This window comes from Adiantum capillus-veneris, chromosome 25 (assembly GCF_014529385.1).
Source record: "Adiantum capillus-veneris isolate H3 chromosome 25, ASM1452938v2, whole genome shotgun sequence".
Classification (NCBI taxonomy): domain Eukaryota; kingdom Viridiplantae; phylum Streptophyta; class Polypodiopsida; order Polypodiales; family Pteridaceae; genus Adiantum; species Adiantum capillus-veneris.
Genome location: NC_140955.1, coordinates 68508225 through 68534088, shown reverse-complemented (window position 1 = coordinate 68534088; position 25864 = coordinate 68508225). Strand labels below are relative to the sequence as shown.

The 25864-nt window shown below is 42.5% G+C and overlaps 2 protein-coding genes across 2 annotated transcripts; both read right to left on the bottom strand.

Moving 5' to 3' along the window:
* Window positions 1-12406: 12406 nt before the first annotated feature.
* On the bottom strand, window positions 12407-15590 carry LOC147425052 (uncharacterized). The gene is made up of 3 exons (XM_086500017.1): window positions 14967-15590; window positions 14640-14780; window positions 12407-14305 (listed from the first exon to the last, which is right to left on the bottom strand). Exons 1-3 carry the CDS (start codon window positions 15588-15590, stop codon window positions 12407-12409), a joined length of 2664 nt encoding a protein of 887 aa, XP_086356143.1.
* Window positions 15591-25157: 9567 nt separating this feature from the next.
* LOC147425051 (uncharacterized) lies at window positions 25158-25496 on the bottom strand. Its single transcript, XM_086500609.1, has one exon. It carries the CDS (start codon window positions 25494-25496, stop codon window positions 25158-25160), a length of 339 nt encoding a protein of 112 aa, XP_086356735.1.
* Window positions 25497-25864: the final 368 nt, after the last annotated feature.

Sequence of the window (25864 nt, the reverse complement as noted above, 5' to 3'; positions counted from 1 at the left end):
GCAATGAGTTGAGCTATGCTAGTTTTTAGCCCAATGGTTCCTTCATGGGGATATTTTTATAGCATTTCTTGATGGTCAGCTGAGAAAATGGTGGTAGCATCAACTGGTCAGCTTAGAAACTTGTATGCTTGTGTGCATGTTCATAAGCATATGGAATGAGTTGAGCTATTCAAGTTTTTAGCCCAATGGTTCCTTCATGGGGATGTTTTCATAACATTTCTTGATGGTCAATTGAGAAAATGGTGGTAGCATCAACTGGTAGATTGATTACCACATCATATAGTGAGTGTGATATCCACCAAGACTGGGTTTCAATATTCTGGCATAGTAATGCTTTCTGGTTTAAGAAAAAAGCTCCCTTCTCAGTGAGGGGAATGCACATTTTTAAGGTGCATGCCATGAGCAAGGATAAATATGAAAAACAACAATATGCTCCATTAGTGATCCATCTAGAGGCTTTTTAATGAGCCTTATAGTTGGCCATTAATTAGGGGAGAGGAGAAATGTCTCCGATGTGGAATTTCTCACATGTAAGGCATATTCTTTGAAGGAATTTTTTGTGTCTTTCATGTGAGGAATACATTTGTTTCTACTAGCCTTTGCTTAGCTTGAGACACCATATATGGTTTACATATGGAGAGGGGGTTATTGGGTGCTTTGTCCAAGCAGGTTTTTTTTTCTATTATGTGTTTTATCTCTAGTTCTAGGTCTTGAATGTTTTTTACATACCTTTGTCTTGGTGTGTTGATGTGAAAATAATCCAAAAATAGTTCTTTGATGGTACTTATGGGATAGTCAATAGAAATTACCTTTTTAGCTAGCAAGGTGAGTACTAGATTCCATCGGTTTTCATAGGTAGTATAAGTAGATAAGGGTTGGGTAGGTATGTGATTTAAGCCTTTATGTAAGAGCTTTTGAATGTATGATCAAAGTCAGTCAATTCATAACTTAATATATGGTTGAATTATTTAGAAAATCCCATACTCCTAGGTTTACAAAAGCATGTGTGGTGCAATTCCAAAAAAAAAACCGCCTTTGCATTACATACCATGTCCTTGACAGATTCCAAAGAGACCATTTAAAATAGACTTGGTCAAGGTTACATGCTACCTTGTTTCCCATTCCATAGACAAGAAAACCCATGAAGACTTTTATAGAAGGCACATATGAACATGCATTTACATATTTCAATTGATAGGTGGTGGGGCTAGTTGCTTTCTCCCGACTTCATCTTTGGTGATGACCTCCTGTCATTCGAAAACACAAAAGATTTTTACTGATTGGACACATCCTAGAGTATATGCAGATCTGCTACGAGCATTAGGTGGGTTTGATGGTGTAGTATGCATGGTATATGTAGATGGTGGGGTTTTGTTAGGAGTCAAGGAGGTCCGGTTGACAGTAGAGTAGCTGCCAGAAGATTCCAATACTGAGGCAATAGGGGTCCAAGAGGGGGTGAGAGGTTGGATTAGATATCTAGGGGTTTGGTTGCGTGGTTTTCCACCTCTTCCCCGAGTGTTTGCATTGAAATGGACCTTTTTCCTCCTCTGTTACCTTGACCTGTAGGGAGCACTGCCTTGGCTAAGAACAATTCTAGTTCTCTTCCTGGTGAGTTTGGAAGAAGAGAGCTGCATTCTTGAAGTAGAGTTTATAATTTCTCTACACATTACATAGATGAGGAAAGACTTGGCCTTCTGTAGAGACCCACTTTAGGAATTTGAGCATTGACTTTGTCAAGGAGTCAGCTGGGAAGAAGGCCTATACTTTATGTATCATGAGCCATAATGCATGATCGCACTAGGGAACATTACTTTCCTTGCATGATTTCCCTATAAAATCACACCCGCATTTAATAAAGGGTTTGTGCATACTCCACGGGTTAGAGAAGTATTGATCTTGACCAATTAGATAGATCACTCCCTTTACACCAGAAACACACCCTATGTTAAGTATGGAGCCTGATTTACCCTTGTAATTTTCTGTGGTAAAAGCGCACATTTGTAAGGCCCCCACTATGAGGAGAAGCCATTGTGCGTGAAGGAAAATCACTCGCCGGAAACCAAAATTTTCACGGCAAAAAATCAGGGGCAACTTTTTTTTCCTCGCCGGAATATTTCTTTTCGCCGGAATATTATGGCCGGCCGGCAGCCGGAAAGTGGTCGGAAATCGACCAGCCAAATTCAATGGCCGGTGGCCTGTGGCCGAATTCAAAAGCGGACTTGTCTTCTCAAGGGCGGCCACACATGGGCGGATTGAAGGGTCCGATTTGGACTTATCTGCGGCTACACATGGCTGCCTCTCATGAGAGAGAGCAGCCCATTTGGCCTATAAAAGGAAGCCATTTCTACACACATTTTATGGTGTGAAGTTGATGCAACAAGGTGAGTGTGAGTTGGTGAGAGTGAAGCAAGGCGGGAGCTCCATTAAGGGTATAATCCCTTTGTAAACTACTTATTATTTTGAAGTACTAAAGCCATTGAGTGGTTGCTTTCCCGTGGACGTAGCCCACATTGGGTGAACCACGTCTATCGTGTGTACTCTCTCTCTCTCTCTACTCTATAATCTCTTGTGTGTGAAATATCTCTCTCTCCATTAAGTAATCTACTCAAATATCTATTTTGCTACGTCTTATTTCCTAACAACTGGTATCAGAGCAAGGTTTGCTCGTAGCTAAATTATCTCAAGGAAAGGATTCCTTGAATTGAGTGGGAGTTATGGCGGAGGAAGGGAAGCTCAAGATTGAGAAGTTCAATGGCAAAAACTACCAACATTGGAAGATGCAGATTGAAGACTATCTCTACCAGAAGGACCTCTATTTGCCACTAGGCGGTCTTGCAAAGAAGCCCGCAACGATGGCAGATGAAGCATGGATTGTCCTTGATCAAAAGGCACTGGGAACAATCCGGTTAAGCTTAGCGTCAACGGTGGCCTTCAATGTTTTGGAGATGAAGACCACGGAGGACTTGATGAAGTCGCTTGACGATTTCTACGAGAAACCATCGGCATCCAATAAGGTATTTCTTATGAAGCGCTTGTTCAATCTAAAGATGGCAGAGAATGGTTCAGTTGCAGAACACCTAAATGACTTTAACACAAACATAAGTCAACTTCGATCGGTGAAAATCAATTTCGATGACGAAGTGTGAGCTCTCCTTATACTATCATCTCTACCGGATAGTTGGGGCAGCCTTATGATGGCTGTAAGTAATTCTATTTCTGGCACAAATACTCTTAAGTTTGATGATGTTGTGGGTGTTCTCCTAAGCGAGGAAATACGAAGGAGAAGCACAGGAGAATCATCAAGTGTTGCACTGTCAGTGGAAACAAGAGGAAGGCCTAAGGAGAGGTTCAAAAACCAAAAGGGTCGTGATCGCTCAAGGAGGAGCAAGTCACGCACAAAGTCAGTTCTTGAATGTTGGAACTGCGGCAAGAAGGGCCACGTCAAGAAGGATTGCTGGTCCAAGAAGAAGAAGGAGACAGAGTCTCAAGACAACAAGCCAACATCGGAGGCCAATGTGGCAGGTAAAGTAGAGCAAGATGCTCTAATTCTCTCATTAGACAATGTGTCTAATTCTTGGATAGTAGATTCCGGGGCTTCATTCCATGCGAAACCACACAAGCAACATTTCTAAGACTACACCAAAGGTAATTTTTGGTACGTATACTACGGAGATGATGAAGCTTGTGAGATTGTTGGCAAAGGTATAGTTTCTATCAAAACTGCTAACGAAAATGAATGGAAGCTTAAAGATGTTAGGCATGTTCCTTCTCTTCGCAAAAATTTGATCTCTACAGGACAATTGGACGATGAAGGTCACAACATTGCATTCGGAAACAAACGGTGGAAGATCTCAAAGGGATCTTTGGTGGTTGCCAAAGGAGAAAAGGTTGGTACACTTTACTTGTGTACTATTAGCATGCAACCTTCAGCTTGTGCAACAACTACAGAAGTTGATAGTGCGGTGTGGCACTATCGGCTTGGGCATATGAGTGCCAAAGGAATGCAAATCCTTCAAACAAAGAAGCTTCTACTAGGTTTGAACGAAGTGGACTTAGAGTTCTGTGAAGATTGTGTTTATAGTAAACAAAAGAGGGTAAAATTTCAAAAATCAAGAAATGAAAGAAAAAATAAAAAACTTGAGTTGGTTCATTCTGATGTTTGGGGTCCTGCAAGTACACCATCACTTGGTGGCTCATTGTAATATGTAACATTCATAGATGATGCGACTAGAAAAACATGGGTTTATGTCATGAAGAATAAATCCGATGTATTTTCCATATTTCAAAGGTGGAAAGCCTTTGTGGAGAATGAAACAGGTACCAAGGTTAAATGCCTTAGATCCGACAATGGAGGCGAATATTGCAGCCAAGCTTTTGAAATCTTTTGTGCTAGCAATGGCATTCAGAGGCAAAGGACAACCCCAAGGACACCTCAACAAAATGGGATTTTGGAAAGGATGAACAGGACAATCATGGAGCGAGCACGAAGCATGTGGCTACATGCAGGCCTACCGCTTGAGCTTTGGGCGGAAGCTGTAAGTACGTCTGTGTACTTAATCAATCGGTCACCCTCAACGGCATTGGATCCAGGGGAGTTCCAGAAGAGGCATGGATAAGTAAACCGGTGAATTATGCATTTCTCAAAGTGTTTGGGTGTGAGGCTTTCATGCACATAGATAGAAGCCTAAGATCAAAGTTAGATGCAAAGTCCAAAAAGTGTTTCTTCATTGGCTATGGAGAAGGTGACTTTGGGTATCGCTTATGGAATCCTGAAGATGGTAAAATCTTAAGGAGTAGGGATGTAATTTTTAACGAACAAAATATGTACAAAGATTACTTGGAAAGAAATAAAAAAAAAGAAACAGGTGATGAGTACATGGAGCTTGAGGATGGTGAAGACTCAAGGACTGGAAACGGTGACAATGTGCAACAACGTCAACCAAATGAGGAGCCTCAACCTATTCCCCGAAGACCTACAAGAGCAAGTAGACCTCCAGAAAGGTTTGTTCCTTCCTTCAACCATCTCTTGATCTCAGATTCTGGAGAGCCGGAATCATACGGAGAAGCTATGCAACATGAATCCAAAGAAGAATGGACGAAGAGCATACAAGTGGAGATGGACTCACTACATCGCAACCAAACATGGAAATTGGTTGAGTTGCCTAAAGGTAAGCAGGCACTTCAAAACAAATGGGTGTACAAGGTGAAGGAAGAAGAAGGTGGGAAGAAAAGGTACAAGTCTAGGCTTGTGGTAAAAGGGTTTTCTCAAAAGAAAGGTATTGACTTGAATGAAATATTTTCTCCTGTTGTAAAAATGAACTCAATTAGGCTTTGTCTTAAGCCTTGCGGCTGCTCATGATCTAAATCTCGAGCAAATGGATGTAAATACGGCATTCCCTCACGCTGACTTAGAGGAGGAAATCTACATGCTTCAACCAAAGGGGTATGAAGTAAAAGGTAAGGAGAAAATGGTTTGCAGATTAAAGAAGAGCTTGTATGGTTTAGAGCAAGCATCAAGACAATGGTACTTGAAGTTTGATCGATGGATGTTGGATCATGGATTCACAAGATGCAACTCGGATCACTGCGTCTACACGAAGAATTCGGGAGATGGGAAATTCATCATCCTAATGTTATATGTTGATGACATGTTGATTGCAAGTGCTAACATGCAGGACTTCAAAGATCTAAAAGAGGAGCTGTCTAAATCTTTTTCAATGAAAGATTTAGGTGCTGCAAAGAGGATACTTGGTATGAATGTCATAATAATCAATATCTAATTCTTGGTATGAATGTCATAATAATCAATACTTGGTATGAATGTCATAATAATCAATATCTAATTCTCCTAAATGATTTTCTCATGTTAAACTGATCATTTAATATGGGGAAGTGCCAGGGGAGAAAAAGCTAGAATATTGGTTAAGCTAGCAGACCGGCCACAGTAGGGATCCAATGGAGGGAAAATAGGGATCCAAAGGGGGGCCATCTGCAAAAGAGCCATGTGTAAAAATGAGCTAAAAAGACCCTAAGGTTCAGCCCATTAACACTTACAAAATGCTAAGGTTCCAAAATTCAAAGGTTGTGTCCAAAGGTCAACCCTAGGGGAAATTGGATGCTTTGTGTGTGACCAAAAAGTCTTTTCAAATCCCTACATAGGAGGGGGCGAGCCTTGGGAGTAGGGGATGAGAGAGAAAGTCACACACACACACACACACACACACACACACACACACACAGGCTCCCTTTACACAAAGGGAATTAGGGACACATGTCAGCTCCCTAGCCCAAATGCCCACAAGGTGTGCCCAATTGCTATTGGATGGCCTTGGAGGTGGACCAATGAGAATTAGGCTAGAGTAAATCTAGTTTAGCTAATTTAAAAAAACTTAATAAATGAACCAATGAAAATTAAGTCTCCTAGATGATTATTGGACGGCCCAATGGCTTGCCTGATTCCTATTGGCTAGGAGTCAAAGGGGTCCAATGAGAGTTTAATTGAATTATTAATTAACCTAAAGCTCTCACAAAAGGGGAAAGGGGGACACATGTCAGAAGGCTATCACTTATGCTGCTTAATAGTCATTGGCTTGACTTGGGGAGGGCCAATGAGGGTTGAGCAAGAGGCGCTCGCCCAAGAGAGAGAGAGAGGGCTGATTTTTGCAAGGCATTATCACACACACACACACACACACACACAATCTCATGTGTGAAGAAAGAGAAGACTATCTCTTCTGAAGCTTTAATGGAGAGCTCATCACCTACTCCAAGCTTGTGAGATAGAAGCCTACATCGACACACTCTTGGCATGTGGATGCAAATCCAACCAAGAGCCAAGCTTCAATGCATGCTCATATCCTCTACCAAGCTAATTACTAAGCTAAGCTATGCTAATATGAGTGATTATGTGAGGAGATGTACATCTTTCTCGTAAGATACTCCTTCTTCCTCTCAATCTACTCTCATACCCTGCTAGCTCTCACCATCTTCGAAGGTGTGTGAGGTCTTGGGTCTGAGACCGGGGATAATTTATGTTGTGTTTGCTAAGTGTTTTGCTTAGTGCATGAAGCTTTCATCTTCATTGCACTAGCTAGTCTTGAAGGAACACAAAGAATTGTATTGTACAATGTCTCTCTTGATGGGAGAAACCATAATACAAAGCCTTTTGGAGGGGGGACCGGCTCCATGCAAATCCGGTCCTCAACTGTTGTCAATAGCTTAATTTCTCTCTCTTTTGAAAGTATTGTTCATGCTATCTAACTAGGTGTTATGATTTTTGTTGCTCTCTCCACCCAAGCACTCTTGTAATTCTCATTAGGAATCTATTCTAATGAAATGCCCACTATGTTCATGCTAATTTCCGCTACACACAAGTTTTTAGGCCATTAAATGTTACAATGAAAATATTAAGGGACAGGACGAAGAAGACAATAAAGCTATCTCAAGAAGATTACATCAAGAAGGTAGTAGAAAGGTTTGTGATGCAAAATGCAAAACCAGTTTCTACACCTTTGGCTGGTCACTTTAAACTAACGAAGGATATGTGTCCAAAGACACAAGAAGAGATAGCCTATATGTCTAAAGTTCCATATGCTGCAGCGGTAGGTTCTCTAATGTATGCTATGGTCTGGACAAGGCCAGACATTGCACATGCAGTGGGAGTTGTGAGTAGGTTCATGGACAACCCAGGTAAAGAGCATTGACAAGCTGTGAAGTGGATACTTAGGTATCTAAAAGGGACAACAACAAATGATTTGTATTTTGGAGGAACTGATATTTTTCTAGAAGGGTATGCTGATGCAGATATGGCAGGTGACAAAGATACTCGAAGGAGCACTACTGGCTATGTGTTCACGGTTGGAGGCACAGCAGTAAGCTGGGCTTCAAAGCTGCAGAAAGTGGTCTCACTTTCTACCATGGAAACAGAGGATGTAGCAATGACGGAGGCAAGCAAAGAAATTATGTGGCTTCACAGATTCTTAGAAGAGCTTGGATTCAAACAAGACAATTGTGTCTTGTACAGTGATAGCCAAAGCGCTGTCCATCTTGCAAATAACTCAGCCTTTCATTCAAGGACAAAGCACATTGAGGTGAGATATCACTTCATATGCACTCTTTTGGAAGAGGGACAGCTAAATCTAGGAAAGGTGCATACTAGTGAAAATCCTGCAGACATGTTTACAAAGGTGGTCAACAAGGAGAAGTTGAGATTTTCCTCATCTTCAATCGGCATTCAACGATAAGAAGCCAGGATGGAAAGCAGTCACAGGTTTGGTTTGGAGATCAGTCTCCAAGTGGGAGATTGTTAAGTATGGAGCCTGATTTACCCTTGTAATTTTCTGTGGTAAAAGCGCACATTTGTAAGGCCCCCACTATGAGGAGAAGCCATCGTGCATGAAGGAAAATCACTCACCGGAAACCAAAATTTTCACGGCCAAAAATAACGGGCAACTTTTATTTCCTCGCCGGAATATTCCTTTTCGCCGGAATATTATGGCCGGATGGCGGCCGAAAAGTGGTCGAAAATCGACCGGTCGGTTGGCCGTGGCCGGTGGCCGAATTCAAAAGCGGACTTGTCTTCTCAAGGGCGGCCACACATGGGCGGATTGAAGGGTCCGATTTGGACCCTTATCTACATAAGGGCGGCTACACATGGCTGCCTCTCATGAGAGAGGGCAGCCCTTTTGGCCTATGAAAGGAGGCCATTTCTACACACATTTCATAGTGTGAGGTTGATGCAACAAGGTGTGTGTGAGGTGGTGAGAGTGAAGCAAGGTGGGAGCTCCATTAAGGGTATAATCCCTTTGTAAACTACTTCTTGTTTTGAAGTACTAAAGCCATTGAGTGGCTTCATTCCCGTGGATGTAGCCCACATTGGGTGAACCGCGTATATCGTGTGTACTCTCTCTTTCTCTCTACTCTATAATCTCTTGTGTGTGAAATCTATCTCTCTCCATTAAGTAATCTACTCAAATATCTATTTAGCTACGTCTTATTTCCTAACACCCTAGGTTTTGTGAACACCTTTGGGTTTCAAAAATAGAGATGGTGAATGGGAAACACATCAAGAATGGGTCAGGAATATTGGAGGAGTTGGTGGTTAGGATTTGGTTCAACCCATGTTTTGCGACAACTTTGTCTTTGTCATCCAAAAAGGAGCAAAAAAACTTCATTGATGGGGGCTAGCAAGGAAAAATTACCAAAGGCCCATACCTTTTGATTTGTGTCTTGAAGCATAATCTCCAAGAGGAGATCCGGTATGAAAGGGTCGGTGTGCATATCCTGAGGAGGCTGATTTTCTCCATAAGGGCATTATTAACAGAGAATTCTTGCCTTATGACTTTAGACTCATCCACATTAAGCTCCTCAAGGATTAGGTTGCTTGTAGTATTCATCGGGGAGGACAATCGAAATTCTGGAGCCTCCGTCTTCGTTGCCTCATAAGTGGGTCGTTCATCAACTTTCTCCCATGCAACTCCATGAAGCGTCACATGAGAGAGGGGAAGTGATTCCGCCATTTTTTTTGTTCCCTGGTATCTTCCTCAAGAATAGTATTGATGTTAGCTATCAACTCATGCATTCTAGAAGCATTAGTAGGTGTCTTTTTGTTTACCATGGCATATGATCTAAGCCAAGTGGGGATATCTAGGACAGCTAGCATCATTAGCTCACAGTGTTCATCATTTTCAATGTTATGAAGATCATGTTGTATAATGATGTTGTGAAAAGTAGGGTCCTTAATAAATAGAAAAATCCCTTGTATTAGGCTAGGGACCAAAGGCAGCTTATCTCCATATCCCAAGGACTGCAATGCTATGTCCCATGTTTGGACAATTTCCTACATGTCAGAGGGCCCATTAATGTAGTATGATTAAAGGGTTGCTGATGGTATAATTACCACAATAACCATTAGTGTGTGTAAGCAAAGAATATTACAATGACTACATTAATCAAGACTCAAAACATTGGATTAGGAAAATTGATGCATTCGTGAAAGGATTATTAAGTACAACTAGTGCAACCTGCCGCCTTCGGCGGTGGCATCGCCTCCGGCAGTGCTATGTGAATGCATATGAGAGACACCCTTTTGACCAAGGTAGTGCCAAGCACGACATTTTCTTTCAATGACCCCTGACTAACAATTATATAATCGCAAATTCTTTTGCCTATATCAACATCTTGTGTAAAGCCACATTCCTTCAAGGTGCAAGTCTACGTGATTGCATTTGGAGAGATGCCCTCTCTCCCCATCTATCGAAAACAGTGCAGAGCTTCCTTACCCCGACTCTTGCCTTCGAGTTGAGAGCATATGTGATTTCATCTAGAGAGACACCCTTGCTTCGCATTCGCCGAAAACATCCGAGAGCTTCTTGGGCTTGTCCAACTTGGGCATATCCCTCAATCAATGCATCCCAAGAGGTGACATCCCCAATAGGAAGCTCCTCAAGCACAAAGTGTACGTGATTGCATTTGGAGAAATTCCCTCTCTCCCCATCTATCAAAAACAGTGCAGAGCTTTGGCGGCAGCATGGCCCCTCTTACCCTTACGCTGTAGTGTTGTCCGACTATCTAGTATAGCCGCCCTCTTTTGGTGCCCCTCTCTCTCTCTCCCTCTCTCTCTCGCAGTCATCAAGGCTATAGGGCACTCTTTCAAATTTAAAATGTAGAGGTAAATCTCAAATTTTGTAGGTGGGATTACACTAAACCTTGGTTTTTTTTGAGCATGTTCTTTTGTCTACATACTGGGTGGATTCTCTCTCTCTCTCTCTCTCTCTGTCTCTCTCTCTCTCTCTCTGTTGTCCATGTGTTGGGCTCTCTCTCTTTCTCTAGCTAGAGAGAGAGACAGAGCTCTCTCTCTCCTTTCCTCTCTCTCTCTCTCTCATGCTTGATGAGAGAGAGACAGAGAGAGCGGTACTGTGTGTGTTTGAAATTTATAAGATGGACAACATGAAAACCTTTATGCATTAACCTAAACAAAAGTCATCACAACATATTTTCAAACTAAATTTGCACTAACATATATAGAGTAAGTGATATTTCCCATGTCAAAAAATATAACATGCGTAGAGACTTAAGATTTATACGCTCAAAAGCGTAGTCTACGACATGCCCTGCTGCGGTATCGAACCACCCATGGCCACGATGTAAAACACATCTACCAATCACTGGAGGAAGAGATCCTAACACAAAAACACGTAGGAACCAAGCATCGAGACTAAGATTCTGACAAACATAGCATTAATTGGACTAGTTCTTCCTAACTTTGCAATGGTGACATGTGCTCTGAATCCTCTCTGAATAGCAACTTGAATGTAGTACAGTAAGGTCGGATCATACGAAGCATGATATATACCCACCATTAAGAATTCTGGGTAATACTGTGATCTATAGACAAACAAAAAGCTATTAGTATAGACAATTATTTTGATACACAAAAGCTATTACTTTACTATATCAACATCAACATTGTTACCTTGCTACATCCAAGTCCTTGAGTAGATGATTCACCTGCATGGCTGTGATTGGACCCCTCGATAATGGTGGATCTAATACATAATCGTTGACTGTGAGATTTAAATTCTTTAAAGTATCAAAATGTCACAAACACACATATACAATATTTTACCTCGGACGTGTCGAGGTCGTCTCCCTAGTGTGTAAGTCACAGAGGCCTTAGGATCCACCTTCATTCATACATATACATATACATAAAGGATTAGAAATTCATGAAAAAGCACATGAAGCATAAATCTGTCAAGACTAATAAATCTTAGTCAATTGTTTCAGCGAATATACCTTGCTTGAGGCTACACCATGTTTCATAAGAAGATACTAAGCTTGTAAATGACAAAGAAATAGTTGCGAGAGTCATCGTGCTTTTTTATTGGATGAAACATATCCAGCCACATTAAACCCCATGGCAAGGGGGTGGCAGGGGGCAGGTCAATTGCAACACCTCTTTGTAGACAATGTTAGAAGTGTATGTTCTTTGATCTCCATGTCTACTAATGCTTGTTAAGTGACTATCACCAACCACAACCTTGATGGCAGAAGAGGATCTCACGCGAGACATTGCCACATATAGTTGATCATGGGTGAAAACAGGTGTTGGGAGATACAATCCAAGAACTCCCAATGTTTGGCCTTGCTCCTTGTTGATTGTCATCCCAAAAGCACAACGTAGGGGAAATTGGCGGCGTCTCAAATAAAAAGGGAGACCTTCTCTAGATCCCATGAGAAAATCAATCCTTGGAATGAACACTGCATTTCCTGCATATGACCCTGTAATGATTTCTGCTTCAATCACTTTGCTGTGGAATTGCTTTCAAATCAAGCGTGTCCCATTACAAAGACCACTTCTTGGATCCAAATTGCGAAGCAACATAACTGGAGCATTCTGTTTCAATTATAAAACATGCGGTGGAAAGCCTCCCCCAAGATCTAAACTATTTACAAACTCACTTGTGAATAAAATGCTATCACAATTTGATTCACACACTAAGTCCGCACTGACATATTCCTTATAAGTACCATGAAATTGTTGCAAGCCCAAATTGTTTATAGTATCCACCTCCTTGTTCCGTGGAGCCAAAATTGCTCTATCCTTGAAAAACGATGCATGGAAAGTCTGTGTTTCAAGGTCTCTATATATGCAAGCAACCAATGCTTGCAAATTATTTTGTGATAGCATCATGCAAGCCGACAGGGCCACATTATCAAGTATGTCCCCATCACAAACATCGCCATTACCAATATCAAGTGTCCATTGCACAAACTCTCTTTCAATAACATTACTTAAACAATTGACCACTAGCATATTCTGTGTTAGATGCATGATTTCTGTACGTTGCCAAATGTATGAGTGGCACAAAGATGCATTAACAATGTCTTCTCTTCCCCCTTTGCGCACAACAGGTAATATCTGTCTGAAATCACCACCAAGGAGGAGAACCTTTCCACCAAACAACATGTCATTTTTCATGACATGTCTTAGTGTCTTATCAAGAGCCTCAAAAGCGTGTCTGTGAGCCATGGGGGCTTCATCCCATATGATCAGTGAACTCATTCGCAACAGATCAGCAAGCTGGTTGTTTACTTTAATGTTACATGTGGACTCAGAAGTTATATCAATAGGGATCTTGAATCTAGAGTGTGCAGTCCTTTCGTTGTCGAGAAGCTGTGCTGCAATCCTGGACGATGCACATGCCAAAGAAACTTTGGACTCTCCGCGTATCCGAGAGAGCAAAGCATTGTAGATATAAGTCTTTCCCGTTCCACCTGGCCCATCCAAGAAAAAAACAGTCCCTCTGCTCATGCAAGCTGCTTGTAAAACCCGATTGTAAGCTTCCCTTTGCCCAACATTGAAAGATGATTCCATTCGAGCAGACAATACTCTTTGCTCCTCTCTGTTATACATGAACTCTTCAGCAAGCACTCCATGCTCACTCATAATTTGCAAGGTGTGATCCACCTGGGGCATTCCAGAATAATCCGAGAGCCTCTTTCCATAGTGTTGAAGCATTGTCTCTAAGTTTGACAAAGCTTGGTTCTGTGCCATGTGCTCACAGATATTCGCATCATTTGTGCGAACCCTCATATGATATACATGGTCCTCAGAAAGCTCCTTACATAAGCGATTCCACAATGCCCTAGGATGTATTGGTTCACAAAAAACCAAAATGACTACAAACAGTAGGCGCAATTGTTGCCCTGTTTGCTGAAAAGAAGCTTCTTCCAAACAAAGAAACCATTCATCATCGACTTGCAGTAATCCTCGTGCATTACATGTTTCTTTAAATGTGTCATATACTCGTCCATTGAAGGTTATAATATCCTCAAAAGACTTACATCCTTTGCACATGTTGAGTAACATACGCAAATAGTACAAATCTCCAGCATTGGGAACAATGTGGTACATTCTTCCAATCATGTCACCAATCTGTCTTTGATTCCATGTTCTACTTGATGGCTTCCAAACCCACTTTGTTGGGAAGTCTATGTACAACAAATCGTTGGCCTCTGGATATTGTTGATTTGCAACAAACCACTCAGTGAGCGTTGTCTTTTTGATGACATCTCCCTCCACCACACTCTGTATAGTCACTCTGTCGCTAAAGATGACTTGATTTTGATGAGGCAAGTGAACTTGGAGCCGTTGTATGTCAGGTTTCTCTTGATGCATGTGAAACCCAAGTATACGCCAGATAGCCTCAGATGCTGATACATATCGAGCATTAAGATAGTTTGTAACTTCATTTAGAAGCCCTTCACTATCTTGTAGAACAACAGTGGCCCTATCATGTCCCTTATACACATACTTGTAGAGATATTTCACAGCGGATATAGTGGAGCAAACCTCCACATTGATATGTGCATTGTACCTTATTGACAAAAATGGATTGTATGGAACAATCCATTATTACTCATTTGCACTTTATTACGAACAATGTAATTTCCATCATCCCTCCTCATGTACGTTGGGTATCCATCCCTAGCCACAGTAGTCGATGCACTGAAGCTTCGAGGATATTTAAACCTGCACTTCCCATCTTTCATACATGGAGCATTCTTATTCAAGTTTCCACACGGGCCATGCACATTACACCGACTCATAACATCATACAACTTGGAAACATTACTTTATAAGGAAGCTCCGCACACACAATCTTATCATAATGCAATGTCTCTGTTGGCTTATGCTCTGATGCAAGTATCAATAGAATGTGAGCATGAGGAAGACCTCTCTTTTGGAACTCAATCACAGAAATGTGTCCAATGACCTTACGAAAAATAGCTCTCTTAATCAGCAAGCCCATCAAATCCTTGAACTTATGGTAGAAAACACGAGCAGTAAGATCAGGATGATCATTGGATGTTTGTCCAGGCAGTAATGCATCCTATATCTCCTTCCATCTAGGATTGCATGTGAATGTAATGAAGGGATCAGGTTTTCCTCTGTTGCGTACAATTGCCATGGCATCCTGGTACAGCTGGTGCATATAGCGAGGGCCACCAACATACGAAGAAGGAAATACAGCCCTTCTTCCAACATTAGCACCCAATAATAGTTCTCTATCATCCCTTGTTCCATCTCTTGCTCCAACCATATTTGTCAAGCCTTGATACACCTCACTGCGAAGTTCACTTTGATGATTACAAACCCACAAAAGCCTCAACTCCTCCATACAACTATATGCATCAACAATATATTGTTGCAGTAGCCTACCACCACGTAAAAGACATTGTGTCGTGTCATCTCTAATTTGCAATCTATACTTGTAGAAATCCATTGTAGAAATATACTTTGTAGTTCCATTTACTTGCTCTCTGCTTACTTCCGCTCTGTTCACTTGGGGTATGTAAGGATTCCAACCTTCTTCACCATTCGGAAATAGCAACACATATAATAGAGGCATGTATGACCTATGGCAATTTGAGATTCGTTTTAGACCACCACCCAAAAGATTCAACACAATATCACGATGGCCGATGTTGCTCTCTTCACCCTGACCAGGCATGATTGCAGCAACTTCCACACTTGTTGGAGCAACATATTGCCAGCCATTTGTACGCTTCTCAGTAATGACCATCCTAATCTCCGAAATATTGGAAGTTTGGACCATTGTAGCTAACCCCCTAAAAGCTTGAACATACGGATTTTACTCGATGCATCATCGATTGCAAGATTTCCAAAACATCTGGTTTGAGTTTAGAAACATGACTCATCCTGTTTTGCAACTCATTCTCAGTGTCAAAAAAATACAACTGACCAAAGCGAGGGATTTGACCTGATCGCTCTTCTGGCATCAATGGACCAATGTTATGATAAATAGATCCATGCACCTTGAAGGTATAGATTCCTTTTCTCTGACAGAGAGATTCATCTATATGAGCTCCCAAAGAAGCAAATGCCAACACACTATTGTATGCTCTGATATGTTTTAAGAATTTTCTACTTCTAGTATTACCCCCGTGCATCAATTGCCTTAATTCTAAAGGAGGTTCACTTAATGGCGGCAAAGAAACATTTCCTGAGTTGCAAAAACTCTTCCCCCCAAATGTGCGAATGGTCTTTGCTTTCGTTTTCCAAGCTAAAGCACCACAAAAGGAACATGCAAAATCCAAGTTGCCTATGTTGTGAAGAATACACTTTTCATGAGAAATAGATAACATAGAGATATGCATCAAGGAAGTGGTCTCAGAATATAAGTAGGTGATAGATAGGCAAAGTGTCTCAACTTTGGAGTAATCTCCCTCTCTAGAGACAATTACAAGCTCCTCAAGAACATCTCCATTATTGGCTTCCAAATTGTCTTCCACTTCAATCCCTACATAACTTTGTGAGAGAATTGACTCGTTATCTGCATCCAATGCAATCCTTCCCTGAGTAAATTCATTGCATCGATTCAGGTTTATCAAATGCTGGCAATCTTCCCAGCGAGGCACATCAATCTCACCCAGAGAACGTCGAACTCTATCTCGCACTGCTGCACGTCGCGTAGTTCGTGTCAGGAAATAAGACGTAGCTAAATAGATAATTGAGTAGATTACTTAATGGAGAGAGACAGATTTATATACACGAGATTATAGAGTAGAGAGAGAGAGAGAGAGAGAGAGAGAGAGAGAGAGAGAGAGAGAGAGAGAGAGAGAGAGAGAGAGAGAGAGAGAGAGAGAGAGAGAGTACACACGATATACGTGGTTCACCCAATGTGGGCTATGTCCACGGGAAAGCAGCCACTCAATGGCTTTAGTACTTCAAAACAAGAAGTAGTTTACAAAGGGATTATACCCTTAATGGAGCTCCCGCCTTGCTTCACTCTCACCACCTCACACTCACCTTGTTGCATCAACTTCACACTATTAAATGTGTGTAGAAATGGCCTCCTTTTATATGCCAAAAGGGCTGCCCTCTCTTATGAGAGACAGCCATGTGTAGCCGCCCTTGTGTGAATAAGTCCAAATCGGACCCTCCAATCCGCCCATGTGTGGCCGCCCTTGAGAAGACAAGTCCGCTTTTGAATTCAGCCACCGGCCATTGAATTCGGCCACCGGACACCGGCCATTGACTTCCGACAACCGGCCATCGGCCATTGACTACCGGCCACCGGCCAACCGACAGGTTGTTTTCCGACCACTTTCCGGCCGCCGGCCGGCCATAATATTCCGGCCTTTAAAGTTGCCCCTGATTCTTGTCCGTGAAAATTTTGGTTTCCGGTGAGTGATTTTCCTTCACGCACGATGGCTTCTCCTCATAATGGGGGCCTTACAAATGTGCGCTTTTACCACAGAAAATTACAAGGGTAAATCAGGCTCCATACTTAACAATCTCCCACTTGGAGACTGATCTCCAAACCAAACCTATGACTGCTTTCCATTCTGGCTTCTTATCCTTGAATGCCGATTGAAGATGAGCAAAAGCTCAACTTCTCCTTGTTGACCACCTTTGTAAACATGTCTGCAGGATTTTCACTTGTATGCACCTTTCCTAGCTTTAGTTGTCCCTCTTCCAAAAGAGTGCATATGAAGTGATATCTCACCTCAATGTGCTTTGTCCTTGAATGAAAGGCTGAGTTCTTCGCAAGATGGATAGCACTTTGGCTATCACTATACAAGACACAATTGTCTTGTTTGAATCCAAGCTCTTCTAAGAATCTGTGAAGCCACATAATTTCTTTGCTTGCCTCCGTCATTGCTACATACTCTGCTTCCATGGTAGAAAGTGAGACCACTTTCTGCAGCTTTGAAGCCTAGCTTACTGCTGTGCCTCCAACCGTGAACACATAGCCAGTAGTGCTCCTTCGAGTATCTTTGTCACCTGCCATATCTGCATCAGCATACCCTTCCAGAAAAATATCAGTTCCTCCAAAATACAAAGCATTTGTTGTTGTCCCTTTTAGATACCTAAGTATCCACTTCACAGCTTGCCAATGCTCTTTACCTGGGTTGTCCATGAACCTACTCACAACTCCCACTGCATGTGCAATGTCTGGCCTTGTCCAGACCATAGCATACATTAGAGAACCTACCGCTGCAGCATATGGAACTTTAGACATATAGGCAATCTCCTCTTGTGTCTTTGGACACATATCCTTCGTTAGTTCAAAATGACCAGCCAAAGGTGTAGAAACTGGTTTTGCATTTTGCATTGCAAACCTTTCTAGTACCTTCTTGATGTAATTTTCTTGAGATAGCTTTATTGTTTTCTTTGTCCTGTCCCTTGATATTTTCATACCAAGTATCCTCTTTGCAGCACCTAAATCTTTCATTGAAAAAGATTTGGACAGCTCCTCTTTTAGGTCTTTGATGTCCTGCATGTTAGCACTTGCAATCAACATGTCATCATCATACAACATTAGGATGATGAATTTCCCATCTCCCAAATTCTCCGTGTAGACGCAGTATTTCGAGTTGCATCTTGTGAATCCATGATCCAACATCCATCGATCAAACTTCAAGTACCATTGTCTTGATGCTTGCTTTAAACCATACAAGCTCTTCTTTAATCTGCAAACCATTTTCTCCTTACCTTTTACTTCATACCCCTTTGGTTGAAGCATGTAGATTTCCTCCTCTAAGTCATCGTGAGGGAATGCCATATTTACATCCATTTGCTCGAGATTTAGATCATGAGCAGCCACAAGGCTTAAGACAAGCCTAATTGAGTTCATTTTTACAACAGGAGAAAATATTTCATTGAAGTCAATACCTTTCTTTTGAGAAAAACCTTTTACCACAAGCCTAGACTTGTACCTTTTCTTCCCACCTTCTTCTTCCTTTAGCTTGTACACCCATTTGTTTTGAAGTGCCCGCTTACCTTTAGGCAAATCAACCAACTCCCATGTTTGGTTGCGATGTAGTGAGTGCATCTCCACTTGCATGCTCTTCGTCCATTCTTCTTTGGATTCATGTTGCATAGCTTCTTCATATGATTCCGGCTCTCTAGAATCTGAGATCAAGAGATGGTTGAAGGAAGGAACAAACCTTTCTGGAGGTCTACTTGCTCTTGTAGAACTTCGGGGAATAGGTTGAGGCTCCTCATTTGGTTGACGTTGTTGCACATTGTCAGCGTTTGTTGCAGTCCTTGAGTCTTCACCGTCCTCAAGCTCCATGTACTCATCACCTGTTTCTTTTGTTTGTTTTCTTTCCAAGTAATCTTTGTACATATTTTGTTCGTTAAAAATTACATCCCTACTCCTTAAGATTTTACCATCTTCAGGATTCCATAGGCGATACCCAAAGTCTCCTTCTCCATAGCCAATGAAGAAACACTTTTTGGACTTTGCATCTAACTTTGATCTTAGGCTTCTATCTATGTGCATGAAAGCCTCACACCCAAACACTTTGAGAAATGCATAATTCACCGGTTTACCTGTCCATGCCTCTTCTGGAACTCCCCCATCCAATGCCATTGAGGGTGACCGATTGATTAAGTACACAGACGTACTTACAACTTCCGCCCAAAGCTCAAGCGGTAGGCCTGCATGTAGCTGCATGTTTCGTGCTCGTTCCATGATTGTCCTGTTCATCCTTTCCGAAATCCCATTTTGTTGAGGTGTCCTTGGGGTTGTCCTTTGCCTCCGAATGCCATTGCTAGCACAAAAGCTTTCAAAAGCTTGGCTGCAATATTCGCCTCCATTGTTGGATCTGAGGCATTTAACCTTGGTACCTGTTTCATTCTCCACAAAGGCTTTCCACCTTTGAAATATGGAAAATACATCGGATTTATTCTTCATGACATAAACCCATGTTTTTCTAGTCGCATAGTACAATGAGCCACCAAGTGATGGTGTACTTGCAGGACCCCAAACATCAGAATGAACCAACTCAAGTTTTTTATTTTTTCTTTCATTTCCTGATTTTTGAAATTTTACCCTCTTTTGTTTACCATAAACACAATCTTCATAGAACTCTAAGTCCACTTCTTTCAAACCTGGTAGAAGCTTCTTTGTTTGAAGGATTTGCATTCCTTTGGCACTCATATGCCCAGGTCGATAGTGCCACACCGCACTGTCAACTTCTGTAGTTGCTGCACAAGCTGAAGGTTGTGTGCTAACAGTACACAAGTAAAGTGTACCGACTTTTTCACCCTTGGCAACCACCAAAGATCCCTTTGAGATCTTCCACCGTTTGTTTCCGAATGCAATGTTGTGACCTTCATCATCCAATTGTCCTATAGAGATCAAATTTTTGCGAAGAGAAGGAACATGCCTAACATCTTTAAGCTTCCATTTATTTCCGTTAGCAGTTTTGACAAAAACTGTACTTTTGCCGACAATCTCACAAGCTTCATCATCTCCCAAGTATACATACCCAAAATTACCTTTGGTGTAGTCTTGGAAATGTTGCTTGTGTGGTGTCGCATGGAATGAAGCCCCGGATTCTACTATCCAGGAATGAGACACATTGTCTAATGAGAGAATTAGAGCATCTTGCTCTACTTTACCTGCCACATTGGCCTCCGATGTTGGCTTGTTGTCTTGAGACTCTGTCTCCTTCGTCTTCTTGGACCAGCAATCCTTCTTGACGTGGCCCTTCTTGCCACAGTTCCAACATTCAAGAACTGACTTTGTGCGTGACTTGCTCCGCCTTGAGCGAGCACGACCCTTTTGGGTTTTGAACCTCTCCTTAAGCCTTCCTCTTGTTTCCACTGATAGTGCAGCACTTGATGATTCTCCTGTGCTTCTCCTTCGCATTTCCTCGCTTAGGAGAACACCCACAACATCATTAAACTTAAGAGTATTTGTGCCAGAGATAGAATAACTTACAGCCATCACAAGGCTGTCCCAACTATCTTGTAGAGATGATAGTATAAGGAGAGCTCGTACTTCATCATTGAAATTGATTTTCACTGATCGAAGTTGAATTATGTTTGTGTTAAAGTCATTTAGGTGTTCTGCAACTGAACCATTCTCTGCCATCTTTAGATTGAACAAGCGCTTCATAAGAAATACCTTACTGGATGCCGATGGTTTCTGTAGAAGTCGTCAAGTGACTTCATCAAGTCCTCCGTGGTCTTCATCTTCGAAACATTGAAGGCCACCGTTGACGCCAAGCTTAACCGGATTGTTCCCAGTGCCTTTTGATCAAGGACAATCCATGCTTCATCTGCCATTGTTGCGGGCTTCTTCGCAAGACCGTCTAGTGGCAAATAGAGGTCCTTCTGGTAGAGATAGTCTTCAATCTGCATCTTCCAATGTTGGTAGTTTTTGCCGTTGAACTTCTCAATCTTGAGCTTCCCTTCCTCCGCCATAACTCCCACTCAATTCAACGAATCCTTTCCTTGAGATAATTTAGCTACGAGCAAACCTTGCTCTGATACCAGTTGTTAGGAAATAAGACGTAGCTAAATAGATAATTGAGTAGATTACTTAATGGAGAGAGACAGATTTATATACACCAGATTATAGAGTAGAGAGAGAGAGAGAGAGAGAGAGAGAGAGAGAGAGAGAGAGAGAGAGAGAGAGAGAGAGAGTACACACGATATACGTGGTTCACCCAATGTGGGCTACGTCCACGGGAAAGCAGCCACTCAATGGCTTTAGTACTTCAAAACAAGAAGTAGTTTACAAAGGGATTATACCCTTAATGGAGCTCCCGCCTTGCTTCACTCTCACCACCTCACACTCACCTTGTTGTATCAACTTCACACTATTAAATGTGTGTAGAAATGGCCTCCTTTTATAGGCCAAAAGGGCTGCCCTCTCTTATGAGAGACAGCCATGTGTAGCCGCCCTTGTGCGAATAAGTCGAAATCGGACCCTCCAATCCGCCCATGTGTGGCCGCCCTTGAGAAGACAAGTCCGCTTTTGAATTCGGCCACCGGCCACCGGCCATTGACTTTCGACCACCAGCCAACCGACCGGTTGTTATCCGACCACTTTCCGGCCGCCGTCCGGCCATAATATTCCGGTGAACAAAAAAGTCTCGGGGGCCTCCGCCCCCGAGGCCTTTAAAGTTGCCCCTGATTCTTGTCCGTGAAAATTTTGGTTTCTGGTGAGTGAGTTTCCTTCACGCACGATGGCTTCTCCTCATAATGGGGGCCTTACAAATGTGCGCTTTTACCACAAAAAATTACAAGGGTAAATCAGGCTCCATACTACTACGTCTTGCATGTCTAGGAGACAACACCTTTGGACCAATAGCCATCTTTCCAAAAAAGAACTCTTATAAGTACTCACAGGTATATACAGGTTAGTATCTAGAGAATTAAGAAGAGAGTATGGAGAAGAAAGGATTTCCCAACTATGTCTATCTTTCTTTGAGAGAGTCAGTGAGAGGAGGCTTGCCAACCCACATGGTAAATGTCTATATACTTCTATATCTATCTCTCTATATCTCATCTAACTACTACTAAGGATATAGTTGTGGGAGCGAGTCCATCCGATTAGCCCATCGACAGTTGTCGGTTAAGTTTCAACTGGCAGTTTTCCGCATTGGTTACAACGCGCCAGTCTGCACGTCAACCGGATTCTCGCCCGATTGAGGTCCCCTGACCCTTGAGGAGTCGCCAAGTTAACCCATTATTAACCATTGGAAACCTTTGCTCAAGATGGATTCAAAGGTGCATCCAAATCAGCCCCAAAGTGCTTCATTATGAAGAGTTACCATGGTGACAGGTCCCCATTTGAGTTGGTAGAGTTGCATTGAGGCTTGGGTTGTTGTGTACATTCCGTTTACGCAATCAAAAGCAAATACCACATCGGCAATGGTGTGCATGTGATTACATTAGGAGAGACACTCTCGCTTTGCATCTGCCAAAATAAGCCCAGATCTTCTTGACCCTACCCAAATTGGGCATATCTGGCAATCAATGCATTCAAAGAGACGGCATCCTATATAGGAAGCTCTCTCCCACTTTTTGTGCTTTATGAAGTGCTTCACATTTGTCATACCTAGAAAGAAGTAAGACATTGCACACACCTAGAATACTTTGTGTGTGTGTGTGTGTGTGTGTGTGTGTGTGAGTGTATGTGTGCGTGTGTGTGTGTGTGTGTGTGTGAGAGAGAGAGAGAGAGAGAGAGAGAGAGAGAGAGAGAGGGAGAGAGAGATTCACTGCCACATAACTTGAGAGAGAGAGAGAGAGAGAGAGAGAGAGAGAGAGAGGGAGAGGAGAGATTCACTGCACCATAACTTGAGAGAGAGAGAGAGAGAGAGAGAGAGAGGGAGAGAGAGAGTTTCACTGCAACATAACTTGAGAGAAAGAGAGAAAGAGAGAGAGAGAGGGCGAGGGGGGGCGGGGAACGGGAGGTATGACCCAAAAGACACAGTGGCAACAAAAATACTACAATTATGGAGATCCTCTGAGAATGTAGTATCCAAAGAAGACAACCAAGAGTCGTGAGCAAATTGGTATCCACTACATACATAAGCCTCGCCCAAAATGTAGTCAATATCCCCAAAGCCACCAAAATATAGATCCGCTAAGTCTATAATGAGAAATAAGTGAGTATTACTATCGATTACATAATTCACTTCTTGCAAGGGTTGCCCTGCTTTGAATTGGATGGAACATCTCCAACGGCATTAATCCCCTTCTTGGGCCAATGGTTCGTTACCAATGCATGGAGCTTGTTTGAGATAGATCGAACTTCGGAGATACCTGTTGTATGTTGTACTGCTACGATGGTCAATTTGTTGCTAGTACTTCATAATTCAGGCACAATGCTTTTGAAATCAATGCTATCCTTGTCAAGAAAGGACCTCTCCAAGAGACTCATGATTTTTGCCTGGTTGCTTTCTATGCGAGAAAGTTGTCCTTGCATTGAGCTCTGTTGCTGCAAAATACCATTAATCTGTAGCTGCATCTGCTCCTCTAGACGATGAAGATAAACCCCTTGCTCATATTGTGAATGGCTCAACCAGTGAATGCTCTCTCTATAGGAAACCTGTGATGCCTCCGCTTTGTCACATGAGGCTTGAATTTTGGAGCATACTATGTGGATGATACCTAGTCCATCTACAATTTGCTTCTTTGCAGGTCCATCGCCACCTCGGGAAACGCGCTTGGCATTTCGTAAATTGTTGCTTGGGTCTCTCTCTGGGGTAGAAAATATCACCTCCGAAGAATCTCCTTCAGACTCGGTAAGCACGTGCTCCATCTCTATAAGAAAGAATAAGATATATATTTAGCACCGTGTTATACATGTTTTTCTCTCTATCTATTTCTATCTCTATTTTTCCCCTATCCACCTCTCTATACCTCCCTCTGTATGGCGCAAGGTGGCCATAGAGAGAGCAATAGCCAAAGCCCGTGTGTAGGATGTCGTCTCTTGGAATGCACTGATTGTGGGATATGCCTAACTTGGTTAGGGCCAAGAGAGCGACTGCCCCATACCTCTCTCTCTCTCTCTGTCTCTCTGTATCTTTATTCTCTCTCTCTCTCTCTCTCTCTCTCTCTCTCATGTGTAGGCATATCCCACAATGAGTGCACTCCAAGAGACGACATCCCATAGATTAAGCTCATTGAAAGCACCTTTTGTGCTTTATGAAGTGCATGGCAGTTGGCATACATGTCGACCAAGGCAATGCTAGAATTCAAGGGCGAAATTTCTCCTTTTCCCGAACACTGACTCACAGTCTCAATCTCACGTGGAGAGGACAGGTATAAAATGAAACAGCTTGAAATGTTATATTAAACGTCTTCAAAGGGCCAAGGTCTATGAGACCTATTTTTTGTAACTGTTGGTAGACTTTGGAAAACCAAGCACCAAATGGAGGGGATTCCAACCTAAACTTTTAGCGTTTCAAAAAGTGTAGCTCACACCACCAAGAGGTCTTTCAGGGTGATATCCGTTGCCATATCTCAAACCCTCAACTGTTAAGAGTGTCATATTGTTGTAAGAGTGTCACCTAGTGTCCGGTGGTACAGAGTGCGCTCAAGATGTTGTCAGCGCTTATCTCAAACCCTCAACTGTTAAGAGTGTCACCTAGTGTCCGGTGGTAGCTGTTCCAATCTGCGAGTGAGTTACACTTTAATTTATTTGGCTTGTTGTGCAGTGCTTAGCCCTACTCACATAGGGCTCTGATCCAGTTTAAAACTCAAACGATAGTAAGCTGAAACAAATTTTTCCTGAACAGTGACTCACAGACTCAATCTCACGTGGAGAGGAGGGAGATGAAATGAAATGTTATATTAAACATCTTCAAAGGGCCAAGGTCTATGAGAGCCCGCAGAGATGATGATGACGCTGCTGCAGACGCCGGGAGGAGGATGTTGAGCCCGCCTGCGCTACTGCAGTAGCCGACTCAGATGGCGATGAGCCCACAAAAATGACAATGGAGATGAGAAGCGATGATAGCCCGCGTGCGCTGCTATAGTAGCCCGGAGGAGGATGGCGTGCGCTACTGCAGTAGCCGGGAGGATGAAGGAAGGCTGCAATGGCGAGCCTGCGTGAGAGTCGGTGGTCAACACTGCGCCATGCTGAGAGTCTGTGAGGGGCGGGTGTGGGGGCATGAGGTTCTGTGGTCACCGCTGCATGCCGAAAACCCTCGGGCATTGATGATGATAACTCACAGTCTCAATCTCACATGGAGAGGAGGGAGCTGAAATGAAATGTTATATTGGCCACTTCAGGCTGGACATTTCCCGCAATCAGTGCATTCCGTCGGCTACCGTAACAGAGAATATACGTATGTTTGCATGCGATAAAGGAGGATAGTGGCAACACTAATACATGTGGCAAGGCCTTCTCGATCATGGTGTGGGCCGTGATGGGGGACTTCGTGGGAATTCACAAATACTGGATGCAATCAGTGGTTCAAAGCTTATTGGCCACTTCAAGCTCACAAACTCAATCTCACGTGGAGAGGAGGGAGATGAAATGAAATGTTATATTAAACGTCTTCAAAGGGCCAAGGTCTATGA